General features: G+C 54.2%; 2 protein-coding genes and 1 long non-coding RNA gene across 6 annotated transcripts in view; 1 reads left to right on the top strand and 2 right to left on the bottom strand.

The window, feature by feature from the left end:
- Positions 1-7103, bottom strand: part of LOC122394358 (eukaryotic translation initiation factor 4E-binding protein 1-like) — a 35847-nt gene extending 28744 nt beyond the window's left edge. The window contains exon 1 of the mRNA XM_043391192.1: positions 6714-7103. Within this exon, the coding sequence (XP_043247127.1) occupies positions 6714-6852 (139 nt within the window). The 5' untranslated portion in view covers positions 6853-7103. The remainder of the gene's footprint in view (positions 1-6713) is intronic.
- Positions 7104-7713: 610 nt separating this feature from the next.
- LOC122394354 lies at positions 7714-12031 on the top strand. 3 transcript variants are annotated; one of them, XR_006258847.1, is made up of 6 exons: positions 7714-7807; positions 10037-10548; positions 10735-10908; positions 11246-11505; positions 11678-11726; positions 11794-12031. It is a non-coding gene; the product is annotated as an uncharacterized LOC122394354 (long non-coding RNA). The 3 variants fall into 3 exon arrangements; XR_006258848.1 differs by lacking the exon at positions 11678-11726 and adding an exon at positions 11597-11645; XR_006258846.1 differs by lacking the exon at positions 11678-11726 and having other exon boundaries at positions 11794-12029.
- Positions 12032-12442: 411 nt separating this feature from the next.
- LOC122394363 overlaps positions 12443-22415 on the bottom strand; it is a 30462-nt gene continuing 20489 nt past the window's right edge. For both annotated transcript variants that reach the window (XM_043391197.1, XM_043391199.1), the window contains 3 exons: positions 18272-18396; positions 13055-13622; positions 12443-12768 (listed from right to left, as the gene is read on the bottom strand). In XM_043391197.1, the coding sequence (XP_043247132.1) occupies positions 12498-12768; positions 13055-13622; positions 18272-18396 (964 nt within the window). In that variant the 3' untranslated portion in view covers positions 12443-12497. The remainder of the gene's footprint in view (positions 12769-13054; positions 13623-18271; positions 18397-22415) is intronic.

Raw genomic sequence — 22415 nt, 5'->3', positions numbered from 1 at the left:
CGTACCAACCCCTCCCCCTCGGACGGCGCGTATGTAGAAAAGCGAAAACCGTTAGGTCCGGCGAGGGTCAAGTCCAGTTTATTAGAGCGGATAGCTCAGTCTGCACGCTCGGCCCAGCCGAACCGACGGCCGGGGGTGCTTCCTACTGCGCCGTCCGCGACAGGGAGCTGATCCCAGACCGCAGGTCCCCCCCCCCCCCGCTCCGGAGTCAGTCACGTGGCAGCGGCCGGCGCAGGTGTATCGCCTATCACGTGACCGGGCCGTGCGCACGGCCTGAGCGGCCGGCGTGCGTCACGTGGCACACAAAGGTCGCCCAGCCTGCCGCGGTGGTCGTAAGAGCAGAATGCTCGACCTGGCGGGCGGGCCGGCGCGCCTCTGCCGCGCGTGCAGCGTCCCTCCTGCCGGCCCGGAGCGGAGCTCAGTGCATTTCAACCCGCACTGCCGTCTCGGGTACACTGAGAATGGATGCTGGAGTATGAGGGACATCCCGCGACCCTAACCGGAGTCGCTCGTGCTGTGCCCGAGGGTAACGGCAGCTGGTGGCAGAGTGGATAGTGGCGGCAGCGCGGCCTGGTCCCGGGCGGCCCGCAGCGCGCCCCGGCCGGGCCCAGCGCGGCACCGACTGCCGCCGCTCCGGCCGCGACCCCTGGCTACCAGAGTCGTCCTTGAGCGCCCTCCGCCGGCTCTCCGGGAGGGACGGGCTACCAGTGCTGCTGGGACTAGTGCTGTCTTCACCCCCCCCCTCCTCCCCGCTGCAGACGCCCCCTCCACGGCCGCCGGTACCGCCCCCCCCCTCCCAGTCTGCAAATGTGGTGATGTGCACTGTGTGCAGTGTGCAGCCCCCTGATGAGACCCGGCAGACGCCGCCCCTGCTCTGCTCTCGGACAGACGCCGCCCTGGGCTCTGCTCTCGGACAGAAGCCGCCCTGGGCTCTGCTCTCGGACAGACGCCGCCCCGGCTCTGCTCTCGGACAGACGCCCCCCGGCTCTGCTCTCGGACAGACGCCGCCCCGGCTCTGCTCTCGGACAGACGAAGCCCCTGCTCTGCTCTCGGACAGACGCCGCCCCTGCTCTGCTCTCAGACAGACGCCGCCCCGGCTCTGCTCTCGGACAGACGCCGCCCCGGCACTGCGAGCAGTGCCCGGCGGAGCCGCGGAGGTCGGCGAGACCTGGCGGTACAGGATACGGACCCCGCGGCCCGGGCTGACCTGCTCAAAGGTCCCTGTTTAGGGGTGACCTATTCAGCGGTCCCCGCTCCCCTGTTGACGGACCAGGAATCCTCCTCGGCCGTTCCCGAGTCGCGGCACCTCGACTCGCCGTGGAGGGCCGCTGGGCAGAGACGGAGGGTCCCGGAGGGCCGCTGGGCAGGCAACGGAGGGTCCCGGAGGGCCGCTGGGCAGGCAACGGAGGGTCCCGGAGGGCCGCTGGGCAGAGACGGAGGGTCCCGGAGGGCCGCTGGGCAGAGACGGAGGGTCCCGGAGGGCCGCTGGGCAGAGACGGAGGGTCCCGGAGGGCCGCTGGGCAGAGACGGAGGGTCCCGGAGGGCCGCTGGGCAGAGACGGAGGGTCCCGGAGGGCCGCTGGGCAGAGACGGAGGGTCCCGGAGGGCCGCTGGGCAGAGACGGAGGGTCCCGGAGGGCCGCTGGGCAGAGACGGAGGGTCCCGGAGGGCCGCTGGGCAGAGACGGAGGGTCCCGGAGGGCCGCTGGGCAGAGACGGAGGGTCCCGGAGGGCCGCTGGGCAGAGACGGAGGGTCCCGGAGGGCCGCTGGGCAGAGACGGAGGGTCCCGGAGGGCCGCTGGGCAGAGACGGAGGGTCCCGGAGGGCCGCTGGGCAGAGACGGAGGGTCCCGGAGGGCCGCTGGGCAGAGACGGAGGGTCCCGGAGGGCCGCTGGGCAGAGACGGAGGGTCCCGGAGGGCCGCTGGGCAGAGACGGAGGGTCCCGGAGGGCCGCTGGGCAGAGACGGAGGGTCCCGGAGGGCCGCTGGGCAGAGACGGAGGGTACCGGAGGGCCGCTGGGCAGAGACGGAGGGTCCCGGAGGGCCGCTGGGCAGAGACGGAGGGTCCCGAAGGGCCGCTGGGCAGAGACGGAGGGTCCCGGAGGGCCGCTGGGCAGAGACGGAGGGTCCCGGAGGGCCGCTGGGCAGAGACGGAGGGTCCCGGAGGGCCGCTGGGCAGAGACGGAGGGTCCCGGAGGGCCGCTGGGCAGAGACGGAGGGTCCCGGAGGGCCGCTGGGCAGAGACGGAGGGTCCCGGAGGGCCGCTGGGCAGAGACGGAGGGTACCGGAGGGCCGCTGGGCAGAGACGGAGGGTCCCGGAGGGCCGCTGGGCAGAGACGGAGGGTCCCGAAGGGCCGCTGGGCAGAGACGGAGGGTCCCGAAGGGCCGCTGGGCAGAGACGGAGGGTCCCGGAGGGCCGCTGGGCAGAGACGGAGGGTCCCGGAGGGCCGCTGGGCAGAGACGGAGGGTCCCGGAGGGCCGCTGGGCAGAGACGGAGGGTCCCGGAGGGCCGCTGGGCAGAGACGGAGGGTACCGGAGGGCCGCTGGGCAGAGACGGAGGGTCCCGGAGGGCCGCTGGGCAGAGACGGAGGGTCCCGAAGGGCCGCTGGGCAGAGACGGAGGGTCCCGGAGGGCCGCTGGGCAGAGACGGAGGGTCCCGGAGGGCCGCTGGGCAGAGACGGAGGGTCCCGGAGGGCCGCTGGGCAGAGACGGAGGGTCCCGGAGGGCCGCTGGGCAGAGACGGAGGGTCCCGGAGGGCCGCTGGGCAGAGACGGAGGGTCCCGGAGGGCCGCTGGGCAGAGACGGAGGGTACCGGAGGGCCGCTGGGCAGAGACGGAGGGTCCCGGAGGGCCGCTGGGCAGAGACGGAGGGTCCCGAAGGGCCGCTGGGCAGAGACGGAGGGTCCCGGAGGGCCGCTGGGCAGAGACGGAGGGTCCCGGAGGGCCGCTGGGCAGAGACGGAGGGTCCCGGAGGGCCGCTGGGCAGATGCAGAGGGACGCTGGGGACGTCGGGGAGGGACTCCTGCAGAAAACCTATGTAGAGGGTAAACAGTGGACTGGACATCGGACGATCACACGGCAGCGTCTGAAGTGTACCCTCCAAAACTGATGCCGCAAGGCTCCGTCAAAGAGGGTAGCCCTGGGTCAGCAATTTCCCAAGACTGGCACCTCTGGCAGGGCAGCCATCGGTCAACAATTCCGCGAAACTGGCACCTCTGGCCTGGCAGCGGAGTCGCCGGTGGGATCAGCTGTCAGACGGGTTGCCAGTTGTTGCCAGACGGGTTGCCAGCCGCGAGTAGCCCAGAAGTGGGTCAGTATGTATGTCCGGGGGGCAGCTGTTTGCAGGGGGGGGGGGGGCTGATGGCATGGAGTGCGGGTAGGGCAGTATCTGGGACAGGTCGGACAGGTACGGCAGGTGAGACGGGTGGGACAGGTGGGACAGGTGGGACAGGTACGGCAGGTGGGACAGGTACGGCAGGTGGGACAGGTACGGCAGGTGGGACAGGTACGGACAGGGGGGACAGGTACGGCAGGTGGGGCAGGTGAGACGGGTTGGGACAGGGGGGTTGGGACATGTGGGACAGGGGGGACAAGTACGGCAGGTGGGACAGGTGGGACAGGGGGTGGGACAGGTACGGCAGGTGGGACAGGTACGGCAGGTGGGATAGGGGGTGGGACAGGTGGGACAGGGGTGGGATAGGGGTGGGACAGGTGGGATAAGGGTGGGACAGACACGGCAGGTGGGACAGGTACGGCAGGTCGGACGGGGTGGGGTCTGTGGGACAGTTGCACACGCGGGGAGGAGATGTGTGTCCTGTTGGGCATGTCCCCGTGATGTGACCGGCCACAGCGATCAGCAGCGAGAACCACAGTAACAAACCACACTAGTGACCGGGCAGTGGTGACACTACGGCCTACGCACAAAATAGCATTCCCCGGAGCAGGACAGAAAGAGGGAAGAAGAGACAGGGAAAGGGGAGAAGGGGAGGAAGAGAGAGAGAGAGAGAGAGAGAGAGAGAGAGAGAGAGAGAGAGAGAGAGAGAGAGAGAGAGAGAGAGAGAGAGAGAGACAGAGAGAGAGAGACAGAGAGAGAGAGAGAGAGAGAGAGAGAGAGAGAGAGAGAGAGAGAGAGAGAGAGAGAGAGAGAGAGAGAGAGAGAGAGAGAGAGAGACAGAGACAGAGACAGAGACAGAGACAGAGACAGAGACAGAGACAGAGACAGAGACAGAGACAGAGACAGAGACAGAGACAGAGACAGAGACAGAGACAGAGACAGAGACAGAGACAGAGAGAGAGAGAGAGAGAGAGAGAGAGAGAGAGAGAGAGAGAGAGAGAGAGAGAGAGAGAGAGAGAGAGAGAGAGAGAGAGAGAGCAAAGGAGAGGGGAGACGACAGGAGGGAAGAAAATATTTAAGGAGAAAAGAGGGGAAGATTTTTTGAATTGAACTTTTTGAGCCAAACACGTACACATATGATAAAATGAATGCCACCATCGTGTTCTACGCCCCAAATTACCCATAAAACATGTGTCACGGGCTGCAAATATCAGTTTTGATTTTCGGGGATATGTGCCTACCCGGTTGACCTGACCTTGACCCTGACCTATGCTTGACTGACCCCTACATGGAGCCGACACTCTTGTAGGCCTTATATGATGGATTGTGCACCGTTTTGACAGAGTTTATGACGAGAGGCGCCCATAGCGAAGTCCTGAAGTCCATGCTACTGAAAGCCCGATTTCAGGTGTTTGACCTGACCTTGACCCGACCTGTGACCTCAAAATTCAACTTTAAAGTACTCATCTGAAGCGTCTCGTCGCGTTCTTTCGTTTGCCGCCTCGTGCGTTTCGCTGCGCCTATTGGTTCTCGAGTTATCGGCTGGGGGCGTTTAACGCCCCCCCCCCCCCAGCAAACGGTGGGTGGCGAAATACCCCAGCAACTGCCGGGATAGGGGAGACCCGGGATATCATTCTGGAACAGAGACAACACAACAAGGTAATATCACTGATGTTAGTTGTCGGACTTTCGTCCCAGTCTTGAGTTGAGATGTTAGTTTCACATTCTGGTAATGTGGCCCAGCTAGTTAGTGAAACTAACATCTCAACTCAAGACGGGGACGAAAGTCCGACAACTAACATCAGTGATACTAACACCTCGTCTCAAGCATTCAGAAGAGGGGAAGATGATTAAGAGTCTCGTAATGTGCCCTTTCCTCCCACCTCCATCCCCCTCCTTCACCGGCGCTGCCCGGGTCCTCCCCATGACCTTGAGCGGCGGCGTCAACACGCCCCCCCCTCTGACGTCATGGACCCGGGGGGGGGGGGAGCCGCCGCGCGGCACACCGACTGTCGGCCGGGACGACGGAACAAGTCCGACGGAAGGCGCAGTTGATGGGGGGGGGGGGCAGAACGGGTGGGGAGCGGCGCCCGAACAATGCTGGATCATCGCCCGGGGGTATGGTGCATGTATCTCCAGAGTCCATCCTCAGATAATAGGTATTTTCAAGATTAATTGTGATCACTCTGTGAGCCCCAAAAATATGGCCTGAGATGCAGCGTTTCCTTGTATGATCAACCCGTGTTTCCATATGTTTTGGTTCGCGAATGGGCTTAAGCTTTATGCAAAAATCACAGCAACAACTGATGGTGTGAAAAACGAATATTATTTATTTCTGCACAAAAAATGAGCCCTGTTTCAAACAGTTCTAGCAAGTAAGTTAATGAATGATTCCTGCAGGTGCAGTAAAGCCCCAGCCAAAAAACAGTACAGAAAGAAGTAGGCATTTTGCCAAGTGCTGCCCCTCCCATTCTGCTAACACAACTCAACACTATCAATGAACCCAGCATTGGTAATTTTATGGTCAAATCAAGCTACCACTTCAAAGCAATACCAACACATGGAAAATCAAATCAAGGGTATATGCCTACATGAAATTTTTAACTATTAGTTTCAAAGGCAAAAACACTAACAGTAGGTACCTAACTATTGAGCAATTTAACTGTAAGGAGTACCTAACAGTAAAACCTGCCAAAAAATCCTATAACATCAGTGTTATTCAGCCTAGCATGGTCTGCGGTATGCCTGCCCTTCCCACAGGTCATGTCTAGATAAGGTAAGAGGTGACCCATCAATTATCCAGACAGGAATAAGGCATTGTGCATTAGGTACCTACTCTGGTGCATAGTGCATACCAGCATAAAATTCAATAATTTTAATGACAGCTTAACAAATACAGCATGTCCCATTGTCATCATATGTGCCAGCATTATGCTGGTAAAAGTGTGATGCAGAGTGGCTTCCTTCTCATGAGTCACATCCATTGTTGCCACCATATGACTGCAACTAAAGAAAGCTCTCCTACTCCTGAGAATACGAACAGAATCGAGCAGCAGGATCAGATTCAGGTTCTAGTGCCAAACAGTGTGCTTCAGTCCAATATGACAAAGGGCTGCTTGCTTAGACCCAGTACATGGTATGACACCCTGTGGCATGATTCGTAACGCTACCAGTACAGGATGCCTATGCTACAGCATCCAGTAAGGTGGTGTCACAGCCAGGAGTCTACTCCCTACAACATGCTGCCAGTACTAGTACAGAGAAGTGCCCAGTGGCACAGGGAACAGGCTGCAGTCCCCGGCACGGGTGAGGGGCTCGCTCAGACCCAGTGCGGCCCGCAGGGTGCCAGTACAGCCTCAGCCCTCAAGGGTGCGGCGCGCTCACCTCCGGGCGTGGTGGAGAAGATGGTGCCGCCGGGCGTGGAGCTGTAGTCGTGCGGCAGCTCGCTGACGTGGCCCAGCTGCACGCTCCTCGTGGGGATGTTTTGGCTCATCGACTGGCGGGCCATCGGAGAGGCAGACATTTTGCAGACGAATCAGCGGCGACCAGCGACAGCGACGTGTCTCACAGCGGGCTCACAGCCTGGGCGGTCGGCGGTCTCTGCTCCACAGGAACGGCGACCTAATGCACGTAAAATCAGCACAGCAACGCAAAATCGCGAGGGGCGACCTGAAACACGACAGACCCGCCTCCGAAACAACGTAAACAGCAACAAATACGGTCAGCTACTGCGCCACTACTGTTACAGCTGCGTATTTGTTGTAGCGAATATAACATGTGACGACTTTTGTGCGCAGTTTCTGTAAATGTAAATATAAATCGATCCAACTTTTTGAAGAAATTGCCTGAATTTTTAAAACTGTTATAATGTTTTAAAATCTGATCAAGCAAATTTAAAACAAAAAAACAACAACAAAAATTATAGTCCCTGATAATCCTTGAATTAGACATGCCATTTTTCATGGATTTTAGGACCATAACTCCTTTATTTACAATCAGTAAAATCATAAGCGAGCGAGACTTCGAGTCACGGCGTTTTTGTGGCGATTTTGTGGCGTTTTCTGACCCAAAAAGTCTGAGTGAAGTATTGTGCATGCAGGAGCGGGCGGAATCTAATCAGGAATGCTCTGCAGCAAATCAATAACAAAATACTTCCGGTTCTTTGGCTCGCTATTTTGGAAAGTGGCTGCTCTAATCACAAACACTAAAAAATATTTTGTTTACCAATGAAGATAACATTTAAATCGTTTTATCTTATTGTGAATCATTTTTCAATATTTATATTTTTCAAATTTTTTACCTTTTTTACCATTTTTCAAGTTAAATGCAAAAAGTGTTTTTGATCAAAGACAGCGCCTCAGAGTCTCCAAACATCCTATTTCCGGCAGCGCGTCGCGGTGGAGGGTGGGTCCGCTCCCCCTCCTTCAGTATTTTGTTATTTGGGCCTAGCCAAGGCTAGATTCCTCTCAGAGCCAGAGGTAACTTAAATTATTGAGTTGTTTCGGTGAGTTGTTTTTGTTTGTTTCCAGAGATCAGTTTGGGAAACTACGAGGCGAAGATCTTAAAATTGATTGGTCAACAAATAGACTTTTGATCATCATATATGGGCAGCCCTCGCTACTCAGTTGGGGAAACTACAAGGCGAACATAAAAAATAGATTGGTCAGTGAATGGACTTTTGATGACCATATATGGGCATAACTGCGGCCCCACTACTAAGGGCTAAAAACGGTATCACAAGCTGGTACTTGCGGTATCACGTTCACTTATCGGAAAGAAAAGGCTTCCATTTTCCACTAGGAATTAGTGTGATTTGATTAAATTCAGCTAATTGACAAAAAAAGGTGATAGGAAAACTGCTTTTCTGGGTATTAGTATATATTAGGCCCTAGTGGATAATTGTGACGCTGTTGATACAAATATGTAACAGCAAAAATTTTAGGTTTTAGGTTAGGTTAGGTTGTAGGTTTTAGGTTGGTAGGTTTGTAGATTTTAGGTTTTTAGGTTGTAGGTTGGTAGGTTGTAGGTAAATAGGTAAGGTTAGGTCAGGTTTGATTATGTTTTTCTCTTTTTCTTTGCAAGACATAAGTATCATTTTTGGATTCAGGATGTCAAATAATGTAAGAATATGAAAATTTTATCTTTTATATAACAGTCACTCTGGCTCAATGTATACTTTTACCATGGATGAAGGAGAACCTGGATTGGAAACTAACAGCTGATTGCGTTCCCTTCGGTAAGTGCCCGAGGGCACGCGCGGCGGCAGCGGGAGCCGCGTCTGCCGCGCATTCACTGGCGCCGCGTAAGCGTTCACCGGTGCCGCGTAAGAGAAAAACACTAGAAATGGCCCCCTTTTTCAAGGTCGCCTGTATTCGGCCCTCGTGTACGACTTTTGTGCGGAACGGACAATAATAGTTTTGGTATCATTCGATAGCCTGATCAATTTTGTCTGTCGTAAATAGCTTCTAAACCTAAAAATAAATCCGCATTGCGGTCTAATACCCGTTTCAAAACATGCCGCCCCGCGTCCCCCATAGGCCGTAATGCTGAACGGCGGGAGTTTCCAGTCCCGATACTTACCGAACGCTAGGTGGCAGGTCGATCGCCCGGAACGCTGCCCGTAATGTTGAAGGAATAGGAGTTTCCTATCCAGTTTCTTTCATCCATGCTTTTACCCTTTTCTGCAGGTTCTGGGCGTCACAATTAGTTGGCCATTCAATAAATGGATTTGTGTTTTGAAAGAAAATTGTTAAAAGATTATATGATATGTGTTTGTATGTCTGTGTGTGTCTGTGTGTATACTGATGTGTGCACCCAGTGTTTATGTGTCCATATTACATGAAATCATGATCTGACAAGCTTTTACCAAAAATGCAGTAAATAAAAACTTCACAAAAAGTAAATTCAGCTTGCCTAAAACGAAATTATTTTAGATGACCTAGGTTGACCTTGACCCTGACCTTGACATCTGTACGTCGTCAAACAACATGTTCCATGATAGGTGGGAGGTAAGACTGGCAAAAAAGGCCGAAATCAAGGTGTCAAAAGCTCACAAGGCCCATAGCCAAAGCAAGATGTTGAGAATTGGTCATTTGGGTCATGACATGACCTGGAAAACAAGGTCATATCTCTGAAATCAAAAACCACAGAAACTTGAAATTTTCAGTTGACATCAAGAAAGGATAGAGGAGCAGCTATACCAAAAATCAGGCTTCTAGCTCTAAAAATGTTGAGTGCAGTGCAGAGCAGAAAGACTACCGGGGGGGGGGGGGGGTGGCAACCCCCCCCCCGCCATTTGTGGGCGAGGGTTAACACATAATACATGAGAAAAGCTTGATTGTGCTGAAAGGTAGCCTGTAGCCTTCACTACCACCTATATAGTGTTGTTCTATGCCCAGGCCGGACCAGGTTGAAAAAGCTTTGGACACTGTCTGATGTCCCAAAAGCACCTCCATGAGGCGCCACATGTATCATCTGGATGCAGGGTGCCATACTGTAAGAATATACAAAATTTATGTCTGGAAAGTGAATCGGACTTCTGAATATCGACCTTTTATTGTTCTAAGCTGCTGTGTTTCACATGAGTCATTTAGTCAGTTCTGCTACTGACTGCTCTGAAGACACTCAACTTCTGATGGCTGTGCTGTGGCCGGAGGGCTGTCTCCTACCGCACTCTACCTCACTGACTGTGTTTGGCACCCCCGCAGATGGACTGTTCGCCACCAGAGCAGAATTGGCACGGACGGAGCAGTCTGCAGAGACGGCCGGGCAGCGTCTGTCCGCGGTCTGCAGACGGCTGAACTGCGTCTGTCCGCGGTCTGCAGACGACTGAACTGCGTCTGTCAGCGGTCTGCCGACGGCTGAACTGCGTCTGTCCGCGGTCTGCAGACGGCTGAACTGCGTCTGTCCGCGGTCTGCAGACGGCTGAACTGCGTCTGTCCGCGGTCTGCAGACGGCTGAACTGCGTCTGTCCGCGGTCTGCAGACGGCTGAACTGCGTCTGTCCGCGGTCTGCAGACGGCTGAACTGCGTCTGTCCGCAGTCTGCAGACGGTTGAACACACTGTCCGCGGTCTGCAGACGGCTGAACTGCGTCTGTCCGCGGTCTGCAGACGGCTGAACTGCGTCTGTCCGCGGTCTGCAGACGGCTGAACTGCGTCTGTCCCCGCTGACGCTCTGAGGATGTCGTCCGGCCGCCGACCCAGCCGCGCGGTGACGCAGGTACGACACTCGCCGCGCGGAGCGGCCGCGGCCCTCCTGTGTAGTCTCAGTGATGACTTACCCAGTCAGTTCTGCTACTGATCGCTTTGACGACGCCCGACTCCTGATGTCGCCCAGTGGTCCCGGTGTCCCCGACCGTTGGTCGGCCCGTCTGACCCGTCCCCCTCTCTGCGGCCCTCCCTGCAGACACCGCGGCAGAGGCTACATCGGCCCCGGAGGGACCGGGCAGAGGCTGCCAGCCGCGGCGGAGGCCACACCGGCCCTGTACTGCTGCCACTAGGGGCCGATGGATGCTACCCTGGAGGACCCGCCGGGCGCCGGGCGGACCTATCGGCTCGTCTGACTGCCGCGTTAACTCGGGTACGTACTACCTTCGGCAGCGGCGAGCCGCGCCGTATTGAAGATTGAAGGGCGACATTACTTAGCTGCCATCTTAACCTTGAACGCATTGTTTTGTATTTTAGAATGGTGCAGATGAAATCAGCAAACGTAAGGGTGAGCTATTTGCTTGTTATGTTCAATGAGCACCGGACGATGTGTGGCGCCGTTGTTGATCTCTGTACCTCCGCTGTGATGATTTCCACCAGTCAGTTCTGCTACTGAGGCGCTGTGACGACAGTCGACTGCTGACGGGGCGGGTCCGTCCGCCGGCCCTGTCCGCCCCGAGTCCGGCTGACGGCGCCTCCCTGTCTTCCAGACGGGTCCGAGCTGGCGCCTGCCGGAGACCGGAGACTGGAGCCGGTGGCGGACGGCCGCCGGCGCTCCGGTCCTAGCTCGCGCCTGCTGCGCGCGCAGCGTGTGCCGCCGCGCCGAGAGGACTGCCGACTGCAGGGGTCGGCACTGCGGTGAGAGAGCAGCTGTGCCGACTGCAGGGGGCGGCACTGCGGCCACTGCGTGCTGTGAACTCCGGCGGCCGTGTGCCGCGGCCAGGGCTGTGCTGTGACCACTGTGCTGTAGGTGGGCGGTGCGCTGCGGCCAGGGCTGTGCTGTAGGTGGGTGGTGTGCCGCAGCTAGGAGCCAGGGCTGTGCTGTGACCACTGTGCTGTAGGTGGGCGGTGTGCCGCAGCCAGGGCTGTGCTGTGACCACTGTGCTGTAGGTAGGCGGTGTGCTGCGGCCACTGTGCTGTAGGTGGGCGGTGTGCCGCAGCCAGGGCTGTGCTGTGACCACTGTGCTGTAGGTAGGCGGTGTGCTGCGGCCACTGTGCTGTAGGTGAGCGGTGTGCCGCAGCCAGGGCTGTGCTGTAGGTGGGCGGTGTGCCGCAGCCAGGGCTGTGCTGTCACCACTGCTCTGTGATGTCCGGTCGGCTGTGACAGTCCCTAGGCTCGGCAGTGGGGTTGTTGTGTACTTTGGTAATGCGCTGGCCGCTACAATTCACCGCTGCGAAGGGCAGAACGTCACATGGCAGCTGTAGCCACTTTGTAATGAAATGGTTCAGTTATGTGCGTGTGTCTCAGCTGTGTCATGTTCAATATATCGTCTACGTCATTAATACCGGTTTTAATCAGTTTCGTATGATTCGCTGGCAGAGGCAGTACACCGGGCTATTCTTAAATCCCGATTTCGGTGTATTTTACCATACAGATGGAGTGAGTGTGACCTTTGACGACACACTGCCCAGCGGTCAGCCTCGGCCGATCACACACAGCACTCGGGCACAGGAACGAGCGTGAAGCGCGTCCAACACATCTGACATATACATACTTGATACTGATCAATCAATCGACGGTAACTGCATGATGCATGACATTTGTTTCACTGACGGGACCTTCGTGCTGGAGACACTAATTTATGATTTTCGGACACGTCTTTTTTCGTTTTATTCGAAAGTCTTGCCCCCCTCACTCTAACGTGGATAACAGCGGAGCATATAATTCAAGTACGTCCTCACCAGCGAGGTTTTATCCGCATAGCAGTAACGAAAACCCGACTGACTGCCGATGTCCCCTCATTACGCGGTCGGGCTCGCCAGCATGCTGCCGTGACCGCTGTCCGTACCAGCGCTACCAGCGCCCTCTTTCCCACTCGTAGCCTGGTCGCCAGCGCCATCTGCAGACGGCGGCCGCCGCCGACTGGCCAGCGGCGTCGGCAGCGGCTCGTGGGTGGCCGCCGCCGCCAGTGACGTCACCAGGGTAGGCCGTGACGTCACCGGCGGCCGGGTGACCTGGTCAGGCCGCAGGTAACCCTCCGTGAGGTCGTTGATCTTTTGAACTGAGGTCCAGCTGCCGGCAGAGGGAAAGGAATCGGTGATCTAATGTAGCTTCAGCGACCACTGGCTCTCGATGAGTCCCCTTTTAGACCCAGTCCCTAGTCTTAGTCCTACCACGGTGACTATAAATAGTCCTCCCAGACCCAGTCCCCATCCCTCTAATCCAGTCGCCTAGCCCAGTCCTCTCCGATCCCATCTCCTAATCCAGCCTCCACTAGCACCGTCCTCTCATACACCGTCCTCTCTGACCCAGTCCCCGGACCCAGTCCCAGTCCCAGACCTATGTGTTCCATCCTCACCTGATGTGGTTCTCGCTGCCCCGTTGTTCCTCGCCGTGACCCGGACCGGGCTGCTCACGCGGTCCGCCGTGGCCCGGACCGGGCTGCTCACGCGGTCCGCCGGGGGCCGCTCTGACGTCATACTGTCCGCCGCCGGGGGCCGCGCTGACGTCATACTGTCCGCCGGGGGCGGGCTGCCCGGGGTCCGCCGTGGAGTGGTGGTCCTGCCACCTCCCGTGGTCCCACGAGGCCTCTCCGTGCCGGTGTTCCTCTCCAGGTCGGTGGTCCTGTCCGTACTGCTGGTCCCATATAATGTGTCGGTGGTCTTCTCCGTATTGATGTTCCTCTCTAGCTCGGTGCTCCTCTCCGTGTTGATAGTCCCCTGCGTGTCGGTGGTCCTCTCTCCAGAGTGCCTCCTCGTCCCAGCGGTCCCCGTCGTGTCCTCCGTGGCCGTCCTCCCCGGCGGGCGGCTGCAGCTCCAGCAGCGTCTGCGGCGCCTCCTCCAGCCGGCGCCGCAGCGCCGCCAGGATCTTGGGCAGCTCCTCCTCCAGGGAGGGCTCGGCAGAGGTCCGTCCGCTGGCGCCCGGCTCTGTGATACAGAGGGTGAGGGAGGGGTCGGCTGTGATACAGAGGGTGAGGGAAGGATCGGCTGTGATACAGAGGGTGACGGAGGGGTCGGCTGTGATACAGAGGGTGAGGGAAGGGTCGGCTGTGATACTGTGATACAGAGGGTGAGGGAAGGGTCGGCTGTGATACAGAGGGTGAGGGAAGGGTCGGCTGTGATACTGTGATACAGAGGGTGAGGGAAGGGTCGGCTGTGATACAGACGGTGAGGGAAGGGTCGGCTGTGATACAGAGGGTGAGGGAAGGGTCGGCTGTGATACAGAGGGTGAGGGAAGGGTCGGCTGTGATACTGTGATACAGAGGGTGAGGGAAGGGTCGGCTGTGATACAGAGGGTGAGGGAAGGGTCGGCTGTGATACAGAGGGTGAGGGAAGGGTCGGCTGTGATACTGTGATACAGAGGGTGAGGGAAGGGTCGGCTGTGATACAGAGGGTGAGGGAAGGGTCAGCTGTGATACAGAGGGTGGGGGATGGGTCGGCTGTGATACAGAGGGCGAGGGAAGGGTCGGCTGTGATACAGAGGGTGAGGGAGGGGTCAGCTGTGATACAGAGGGTGAGGGAGGGGTCGGCTGTGATACAGAGGGTGAGGGAGGGGTCAGCTGTGATACAGAGGGTGAGGGAGGGGTCGGCTGTGACACAGGGTGAGGGAAGGGTCGGCTGTGATACAGAGGGTGAGGGAAGGCTTGGCTGTGATACAGACGGTGAGGGAAGAGTCGGCTGTGATACAGAGGGTGAGGGAGGGGTCGGCTGTGACACAGAGGGTGAGGGAGGCGTCCGCTGTGACACAGAGGGTGAGGGAAGGCTCGGCTGTGATACACAGGGTGGGGGAAGGGTCGGCTGTGATACAGAGGGTGAGGGAAGGGTCGGCTGTGATACAGAGGGTGAGGGAGGGGTCGGCTGTGATACAGAGGGTGAGGGAAGGGTCGGCTGTGATACAGAGGGTGAGGGAGGGGTCGGCTGTGATACAGAGGGTGAGGGAAGGCTCGGCTGTGATACAGAGGGTGAGGGAGGGGTCGGCTGTGATACAGAGGGTGAGGGAAGGGTCGGCTGTGATACAGAGGGTGAGGGAGGGGTCGGCTGTGATACAGAGGGTGAGGGAAGGGTCGGCTGTGATACAGAGGGTGAGGGAGGGGTCGGCTGTGATACAGAGGGCGAGGGAAGGGTTGGCTGTGATACAGAGGGTGAGGGAGGGGTCGGCTGTGATACAGAGGGTGAGGGAAGGGTCGGCTGTGACACAGAGGGTGAGGGAGGGGTCGGCAGAGGTCCGCCCGCTGGCGCCCGGCTCTGCGGAGGAGTGGAAGAGGGAGGGGAGCAGGGAAGGCAGCCGCCCACAGAGCAGCAGGTAGCGGATGAAGAGGGCGCGGCGGCACTCGTCATGCACCGCGCCGCACACTCAAATGCTGATTGATGATTACGATAATGTGGAAGACGCGTTTTTCTAGTGAATTTCGATTTTTGTCTGCAGCTATGGTACCTATTTATTTATATTGTTTGTTTTTTTTACAACTCAATAGGTACCAACTTCACGGAGAATAAGAAATGTTGTAATTTGCATTGCATAGTGCGCTACAAGGCAACGCAGAGTAGGGCACAAGTTGAGAAACATTTTATGGTGATTGGCAAATATTTTTAGGTAGGTACCTAGGTAGGTAGTAGGTACCTATATCTCTCTTGCAGCGTCCAATGAGTTCAATACCTACCACCTCTTTGGATCTGGAAATGCTTTAACCCTCGCCCGTATAGGGGGGGGGGGGTCGAACGGACCCCCCCCCATGATTTTTCGCGAATAACTCGCGTAAAAAGCGGCCAATCGCGACAAAACTTTCAGTACCCTCGCGTTAATCAATTTTACACCTACCCTGAAAATTTCATGACCCTGACCCCAATGACCTTTGACCTGTGACCTACTTTTCGAGACCATGTTTGGCCGGAATCGCGATTCGGCGTATGTCGGCTCGCATTAGCCGCGCGTTTGCAGTCTTTTCGTGGTTTCAAGCGTTCAAACATGTGATATGATGTTGCCCCCATGCATTAGGGTGGGTGTCAAGGTCACCTGAAGGTCAGGTCAGGTCATTGACCTTTGGTGACCACGGTTCACTTTTTCGAGTTTTACATGTTTCTAGGCTAGTTTTTGGAGCTGAATTCGAATTTAGCAGCCATATGAACGTTTACGAAGTAGTTTTGGTACCTTCGTAACATGTTACGAAGCTATCAGAGGCGGTTGACACCTACTAGGAATACCCGGCAGGACCCCTACTGGTTGACCTGACCTGACCTGACCCGACCTGGACTTAATGCATAAAGACATCATCTGTGATCAAAACTAACATGATATTCGTGATTAGCGCCCCGAAAAAACCCATAGCAGCCACATTTTACGACGTTCTAACAGGTCCCGATTTTCCCAACTTTGGGGTCATTGACCTGACCTGCAAGGTCAACCAATGACTTAGGACCTTAAAATTAGGTATCATCGGCTTCCTCTCGTCACGGGCAACACGCTCGTTTTTTCCGCGAAGCTCTAGCTCGATCAGGGGCGAAACGGCAAGGGGGGGTCCAACGGACCCCCCCCCCCCCTTATACGTTCGCGGCTGGAAAAACACCAATACGGGCGAGGGTTAACCCTAGAACGCCTAGGGGGGGGTGTATCAACCCCCCCCCCCCGAGGTTTTTTCGAAGTGCACGCTAAACGGCTTGTCGTAGCGGGCTGAAATTTTCAATACCCTCTGGGGCAACCTTTGCGCATCTTTTGCCGAAAAAAAATTGATCGGGTCATGTCAGGTCACGGAGTTATCCCGGCAGTTGCTGGGGTATTTCGCCACCCACCGTTTGCTGGGGGGGGGGGGGGGCGTTAAACGCCCCCAGCCGATAACTCGAGAACCAATAGGCGCAGCGAAACGCACGAGGCGGCAAACGAAAGAGCGCGACGAGACGCTTTAGATGAGTACGTTAAAATTGAATTTTGAGGTCACAGGTCGGGTCAAGGTCAGGTCAAACACCTGAAATCGGGCTTTCAGTAGCGTGGACCTCAGGACTTCGCAATGGGCGCCTCTCGCCATAAACTCTGTCAAAACGGTGCACAATCCATCTTATAAGGCCTACAAAAGTGTCAGCTCCATGTAGAGGTCAGTCAAGCATAGGTCAGGGTCAAGGTCAGGTCAACCAGGTAGGCACATATCCCCGAAAATCAAAACTGATATTCGCAGCCTGTGACACATGTTTTATAGGTACCTAATTTGGGGCGTAGAACACGATGGTGACATTCATTTTATCATATGTGTACGTGTTTGGCTCAAAAAGTTCAATTTAGGAAATGCATGTATCATGGTCGTGAAGTAGTCACGAAAAATTGCTAAGATTCAGTTCAAGATTATGGAAAATGCGGAACAATAATCAATAATCGAAGATAGCTAGGTATTTGATTGATCATGGTATTGGCAGTCTAATGGCGTTTACGGCATGTCTGTATGTCTATTCTGTGATTTTATATGATTTTTTGAATATATGCCGTTTTTGGTCGAAAACTCAGAAATCATGACGTCACTAAAACCTCGATATCTCAAAAAATTTCCGACCGAATTTTTTTGAAACTTTGTCACAATAAACTTCAATCAATTCCCTACAGGTACCCAAAATTTGGCGCGCCTGCGGCGCGCCGTTTTTATGCTATGGCCCGGCGAAAAAAGTGGGGGCGTTTAACGCCCCCCCCCCAGCAACTCACGGGTTATGACGTCATAAGAGGTACAGCCTCCGGCCGACAGTTACCAAACGTGTGCGCCGAATCCCTAGGTTTTCTGCCGGTGATACCCACATTGTTTGATGGATCATGATGAAACTTCCCATGCATGTTGGGGCAAGCATTGGCTATCGTGTGGTGCAAGAAAATTGACCGGGTCAGGTCAGGTCACGGAGCTATGACGTCACAAGAGGAACAGCGTCCGGTACTATTTTTGAAAAGCGCCCGAACCACTATTTTGCTAATTCTTGTCACCTCAATGGGAATATGCAGCAATATTAGCTTCTATAGGGAGCAAATGGACCTCCCAAATCCAAAAATACAATCAGATTTCAAAAATTTAAATTTTGATTTTTCGAATTTCTGCCGCCGACTGTGACCTTGCCGACTTCCGGCGCTCCCAACGTGCCATTTTTAGAGCTAGGGAAACGAAATACATACCAAACGATAGAGAATTGATCAAGGAACACGATAGTGAAGGTTTCAAGTCGATATCTCCCACCGTTTTGCCGCAATCGCCGCGGAAAGTTGAAAAAGTTTGATTTTTTTCGGAAAATTTGACCTTTGACCGGTCATAAGTAGGTCAAATGTTGACCTAGGACCAAAAAATATACCACTAATCGCGAGATCTCGTTGAGAGCAATCCGTTGGTTTTTCCGCTAAGCTCTACGACCTTCCGTTTCGAAACGCCAGGGGGGGTCGTAACAACCCCCCCTCGGTCGTTCGTGTTATGAGAAATGGCCTGGTCGTGCGAGGGTTAATAAGTGAGTAGGCCTATCCCGCTGACAGTCAGCGTCTAACAGGTAGGCACTGCCGGATCCGCCACCGACTGCCACTGCCCCGCTGGCGGAGTCTGACTGCCCCGCTGGCGGAGTCTGACCTTGTAGAAACTCAAAGTGCGGCTGGTCGTCCGGTGGCAGCCATTTTCCTGCCAAGATGGCGTCGTAGAGCGCGTGCGCCGTCAGCTGTTGGCGCCTCAGGGGAATGTCGAGACTGAGTCGGCGGCTGCGGGGAAGGAGGGGGGGGGGGGGGGGGTCAGGTGCCGGAGACGGGTCACTGGTCAGCGTGGTGAGGTCGACAAATAACAGAAGCGTCTAAAGATCTTAATTAGATTCGAAAGAAACAGAAGTAAGCAAACAAGTACGGCTCTCGCGAGATTAAGCGGTAGGTAGGTTTTGCACTCTTACATTTCCGGTTATATCTCAGAAACTAATCGATCTACGATGAAGCCATTTTACACGATCATGGCCGGCTTGTGAACCAACAAGTCGATTGCATCTTCCGAGGGGGGAGGCGGGTGCCACCCCCCCCCCCCCATAGGTTTTTTCGCGATAGCTTCGAACACGCTGGCGATAGAGAGCCGAAACTTGGCATACCTGACTTTTGATTCAAGCCGGATCTTTTGACACCAACCGCATTTTCAGGTCAGGTCACTGACCTATAACGTCATAAGTGAACCTCTGCACGGCCTTCAGATGTCGCAGCATCGCAACGCCCTCACTGCCAGAGGAGCTTTCACAGAGAAATAAAACTTGCAGGATCTAGTATCCATCACGAGTCTCACAACTTGTATATCTCGGATTCTTCCTAAAGGTCATATGAGGTCAGGTCATTTTCGTGACCTCACCATTAGGTAGGTATAAGTCAATGGGGAAAAATGAGAACTGCTATTCTGGCACCGGGAACGATCTCCAACTATCTCAAGCACACAGAATTGTGATTTGATGCACTCTTTGCAAGGTCAGATGCTTCACTTTTGCAATGTTGACCTTGCGTGACGTCATTTATGACGTCATTTATGACGTCATCAAGGTCATGTTACTTTTCGTCAATAACTCCCGATCACATTGAGCTAGCGAGTCGGCAAAGCCATCAATGGACTCAGGAAGACCTGCCGAGTCGAATGATATGCGGCATGTCCTCTTTCGACCAACTTCGTGACCTGGGGGCGCTGACCTGACCGTGACCTGAGGTCAACACCCTAAGTTGACCCGACCCAAACAAAAAGTAAATCATTCGACGCGCCTGAGCGAGGCGAACACGATGCTGACAAAATCGCGGCTCTGCGGCCGTTTTTTGCAAAGTAATTCACCAAAAACCGAACCGTACCTTGGGGCACTTGACCTGACCTCAGAGGTCACTGGTTGACCTAGGACCTTAAAACGGATACCTACCAACCACTGCGTCTCGTAACGGCGCACACGTTCGTTTTTTCCGTGACGCGCAAGCTCCACCAGGGGCGAAACGGCGAGGGGGGGGGGGTCGTCAAAAAACTGACTTTTTTGGGAAAATAATTAAAAAATCCAAAATTTTCCGTGTATCGAAAAAAAAACAGAATATATGTCAGAGAAATGGTACATACCAATTTTTAGAAGAATCGGTTCAAAAATGTGGGAGTTATTCAAAATTTTATGACGTCACGACAAACAATTAAAAAATGATTTTTTTTAAGTTCTAGACCTCGTATGGAAGCAAAAATAGCACCATTCGTTTCGCCGTGAAAAACTGCATCAGATAGCCACCTTTTTAGGCCTTAACAACCAACTCAAAATTTGACTTCACTTGACCTGACCTTGACCTGACCTCGACCTGAAATTCATCCAGATGTGGTCCATATCACCTATTGAGTGTGCCTATTGAATTATATGAATAAAATTACCCATAAAACATGTGTCGCACATGCCCTTTTCTATATTTTGTTTTTGGTGACCTGACCTGACCTGACCTTGACCTTGACCTCTGAATGATATTGTTTGCAACGAATATTTTCTTGGTAGCCTAAGAACATGTTTTGTCCGTTCTGGCGGGAGGTTTTTAGTAAATGGGATGCCTTCAAAAAGTGTTTTGAAGTCTTACCGGAAAATGTTAAGACGCAACCTTTGTTTTTGTCCTCCTTCTTCAAGCGTAATCACAAAGTTATGTGGGATGGCCGTCTATACAGAGCTGGTTTTACCAATGTAGGTGACATTTCGACGGATGAAAGAAGGTTTATGAATATTGCTGAAATAAACAACACTTATGGCTTGCGTCTCCAACAGCTTGAATTCGCGGGCATTGTTAGAGTAATAAGGACAGCATATACGGGGGAGTTGCCACCTCATGACATTGGACCTAAAATGCAGCCAGCGTTGGCAACTCTCTTAGGATGTAAGGGAGGATGTAGGATATACTATAAGACAATGCTACAGCATAAGTACTTTAAAACACGGGATGGTTTAAAATCACAAATAAAATGGAATAATGATCTACAGTGTCAGCTAGAATGGGACCTCATTTACAACAGATTTGCGAGCTGTACTAAAAATAATACTCTTAGATGGTTCCAGGATAGATTAGTACACAGAATATTAACGACAAACGTTTTCGTGTCAAAATTCACTGAAGAAAGTCCATTGTGTACATTCTGCAATGCAGATAGAGAGACGCTTCTGCATCTTTTTTGCTGAGTGCGAACAGGTACAATGTGTTTGGAGAGCAATGGTGAGCAGGGTCAGGGAGCGATTGCATTACAATGTTGTTCTAAGCAAACGTGCAATAATTGTTGGATTCGAGGAAAATGAGACATTTCATATGGCTGATGCTGCAGCTGCTATTCAGGGACTGTTTTTGCTAGGGAAATATTATATTTACAGAACAAAAGTGGCACAGCATGGTATAGGAATAGCTGATATGTTTTCATTCTGTGATTTTATGACAAGGGCAGAGTTTGGTAATATGCGAGTGGGCATGGCCGATACAGAAAAGAAGAAGGTAGAGGTGCATCAAAAACTTTGTCTCATTAGCTACACATCTCACCAACAGGGACAACGAGCGTAATAACAGGACATATAGGGCGGGCGAGGTTCGGACGCTGAGCTGTCGCCAGATTTTCACCCCGCCCGTTCCCATCCGTGACCGCCCCTGAGGTTTTACCTGGGACCGGTCCGCTGGCCGGGCGTGCGACAGGTGTCCGGTTCTGTGTACTTTATGTACTGCTATGTAATTGTCAGTTATGTAAATATATTTGTGAAAAAAAGAACATGTTTTGGGCAATCAGTCTCAGTCCATTCTTCGGCAACTACTGTGCAAGGCCGATACTGATACTGTAGAAACTTGCAATTTGTACCCTTGACCTGACCTTGACCTTGAACTCAAACTCTAAATTAAGTACATGTTTTTAGTTGTTCGTGATGAGATCTTTCGATTGGCGTTTGGATTTTCCAAATCGGACCATTAGTTCGGGAGATAACGGGGGGGGGGAGTAAAATTTACCCACCCCCGGCCCCGCGCGTTCGGCTGGAGACCCCAGCCCCGCGTGGGTTAATCAGGCAGTATTAGTTTCATTGTAAATGTATATATTTGTACTCTGCAGCCTATGTAAGGAAATATTTTGTAATTGTATCTATTATATTTGGTAATATATTATATAATTGTTTTATAATACTCCTATGTAATGTTATGAAACCCTTAGGAGAAGTGCCTGTGCCTAACTGCAGCTGCTATCGATTTGAATTTCAATGTGTTTGCGCCAAAAAGGAAAATAAAGCAGAGTGAGTTGAAGAAGGCGTAAGCCGAAAGCTCCTCGGAATCATCAGGCCTTTTTCTTACGATTTTGGATATTAACTATGAGAGTACCTACGGTTACTTTACTTGATTATATGTTTAAACATGTCTCTCAAAACAGTGCTAACAGCAATTAAGGGTAACTAGGTCTAAAAAAGGAAAATGAACAATTACCTTTTTAAGAGATGTTCATGTTTGCATCCCAGTTCAGTTAGAAAGTCCAATCTTACCTCTTTCACTCCTCCTTTTCACATCTCCTTCCGCTCGTGGTTGTGATTTCTGTCCTCTGCCGGCTGCTCTCTATTCTCTTACACCTGACACCCGACCTTCGGTTTCTGACCTCCGTACTCTGACCTGCTGCTGGACTGTGTCCTCCGTACTGTCCTCCGTATACTGACCTCCGTACTGTGCTCCGTACTCTCCCCGTACTGTCCTGCGTATACTGACCTCCGTACTGTCCCCGTACTGTCCCCGTACTGTCC

This window comes from Amphibalanus amphitrite, unplaced genomic scaffold (genome assembly GCF_019059575.1).
Source record: "Amphibalanus amphitrite isolate SeventyFive unplaced genomic scaffold, NRLGWU_Aamphi_draft 000587F_arrow, whole genome shotgun sequence".
NCBI lineage: Eukaryota > Metazoa > Arthropoda > Thecostraca > Balanomorpha > Balanidae > Amphibalanus > Amphibalanus amphitrite.
Note: the sequence above shows the minus strand (reverse complement) of the source record. Positions and strands in the feature narration are given on the sequence as shown.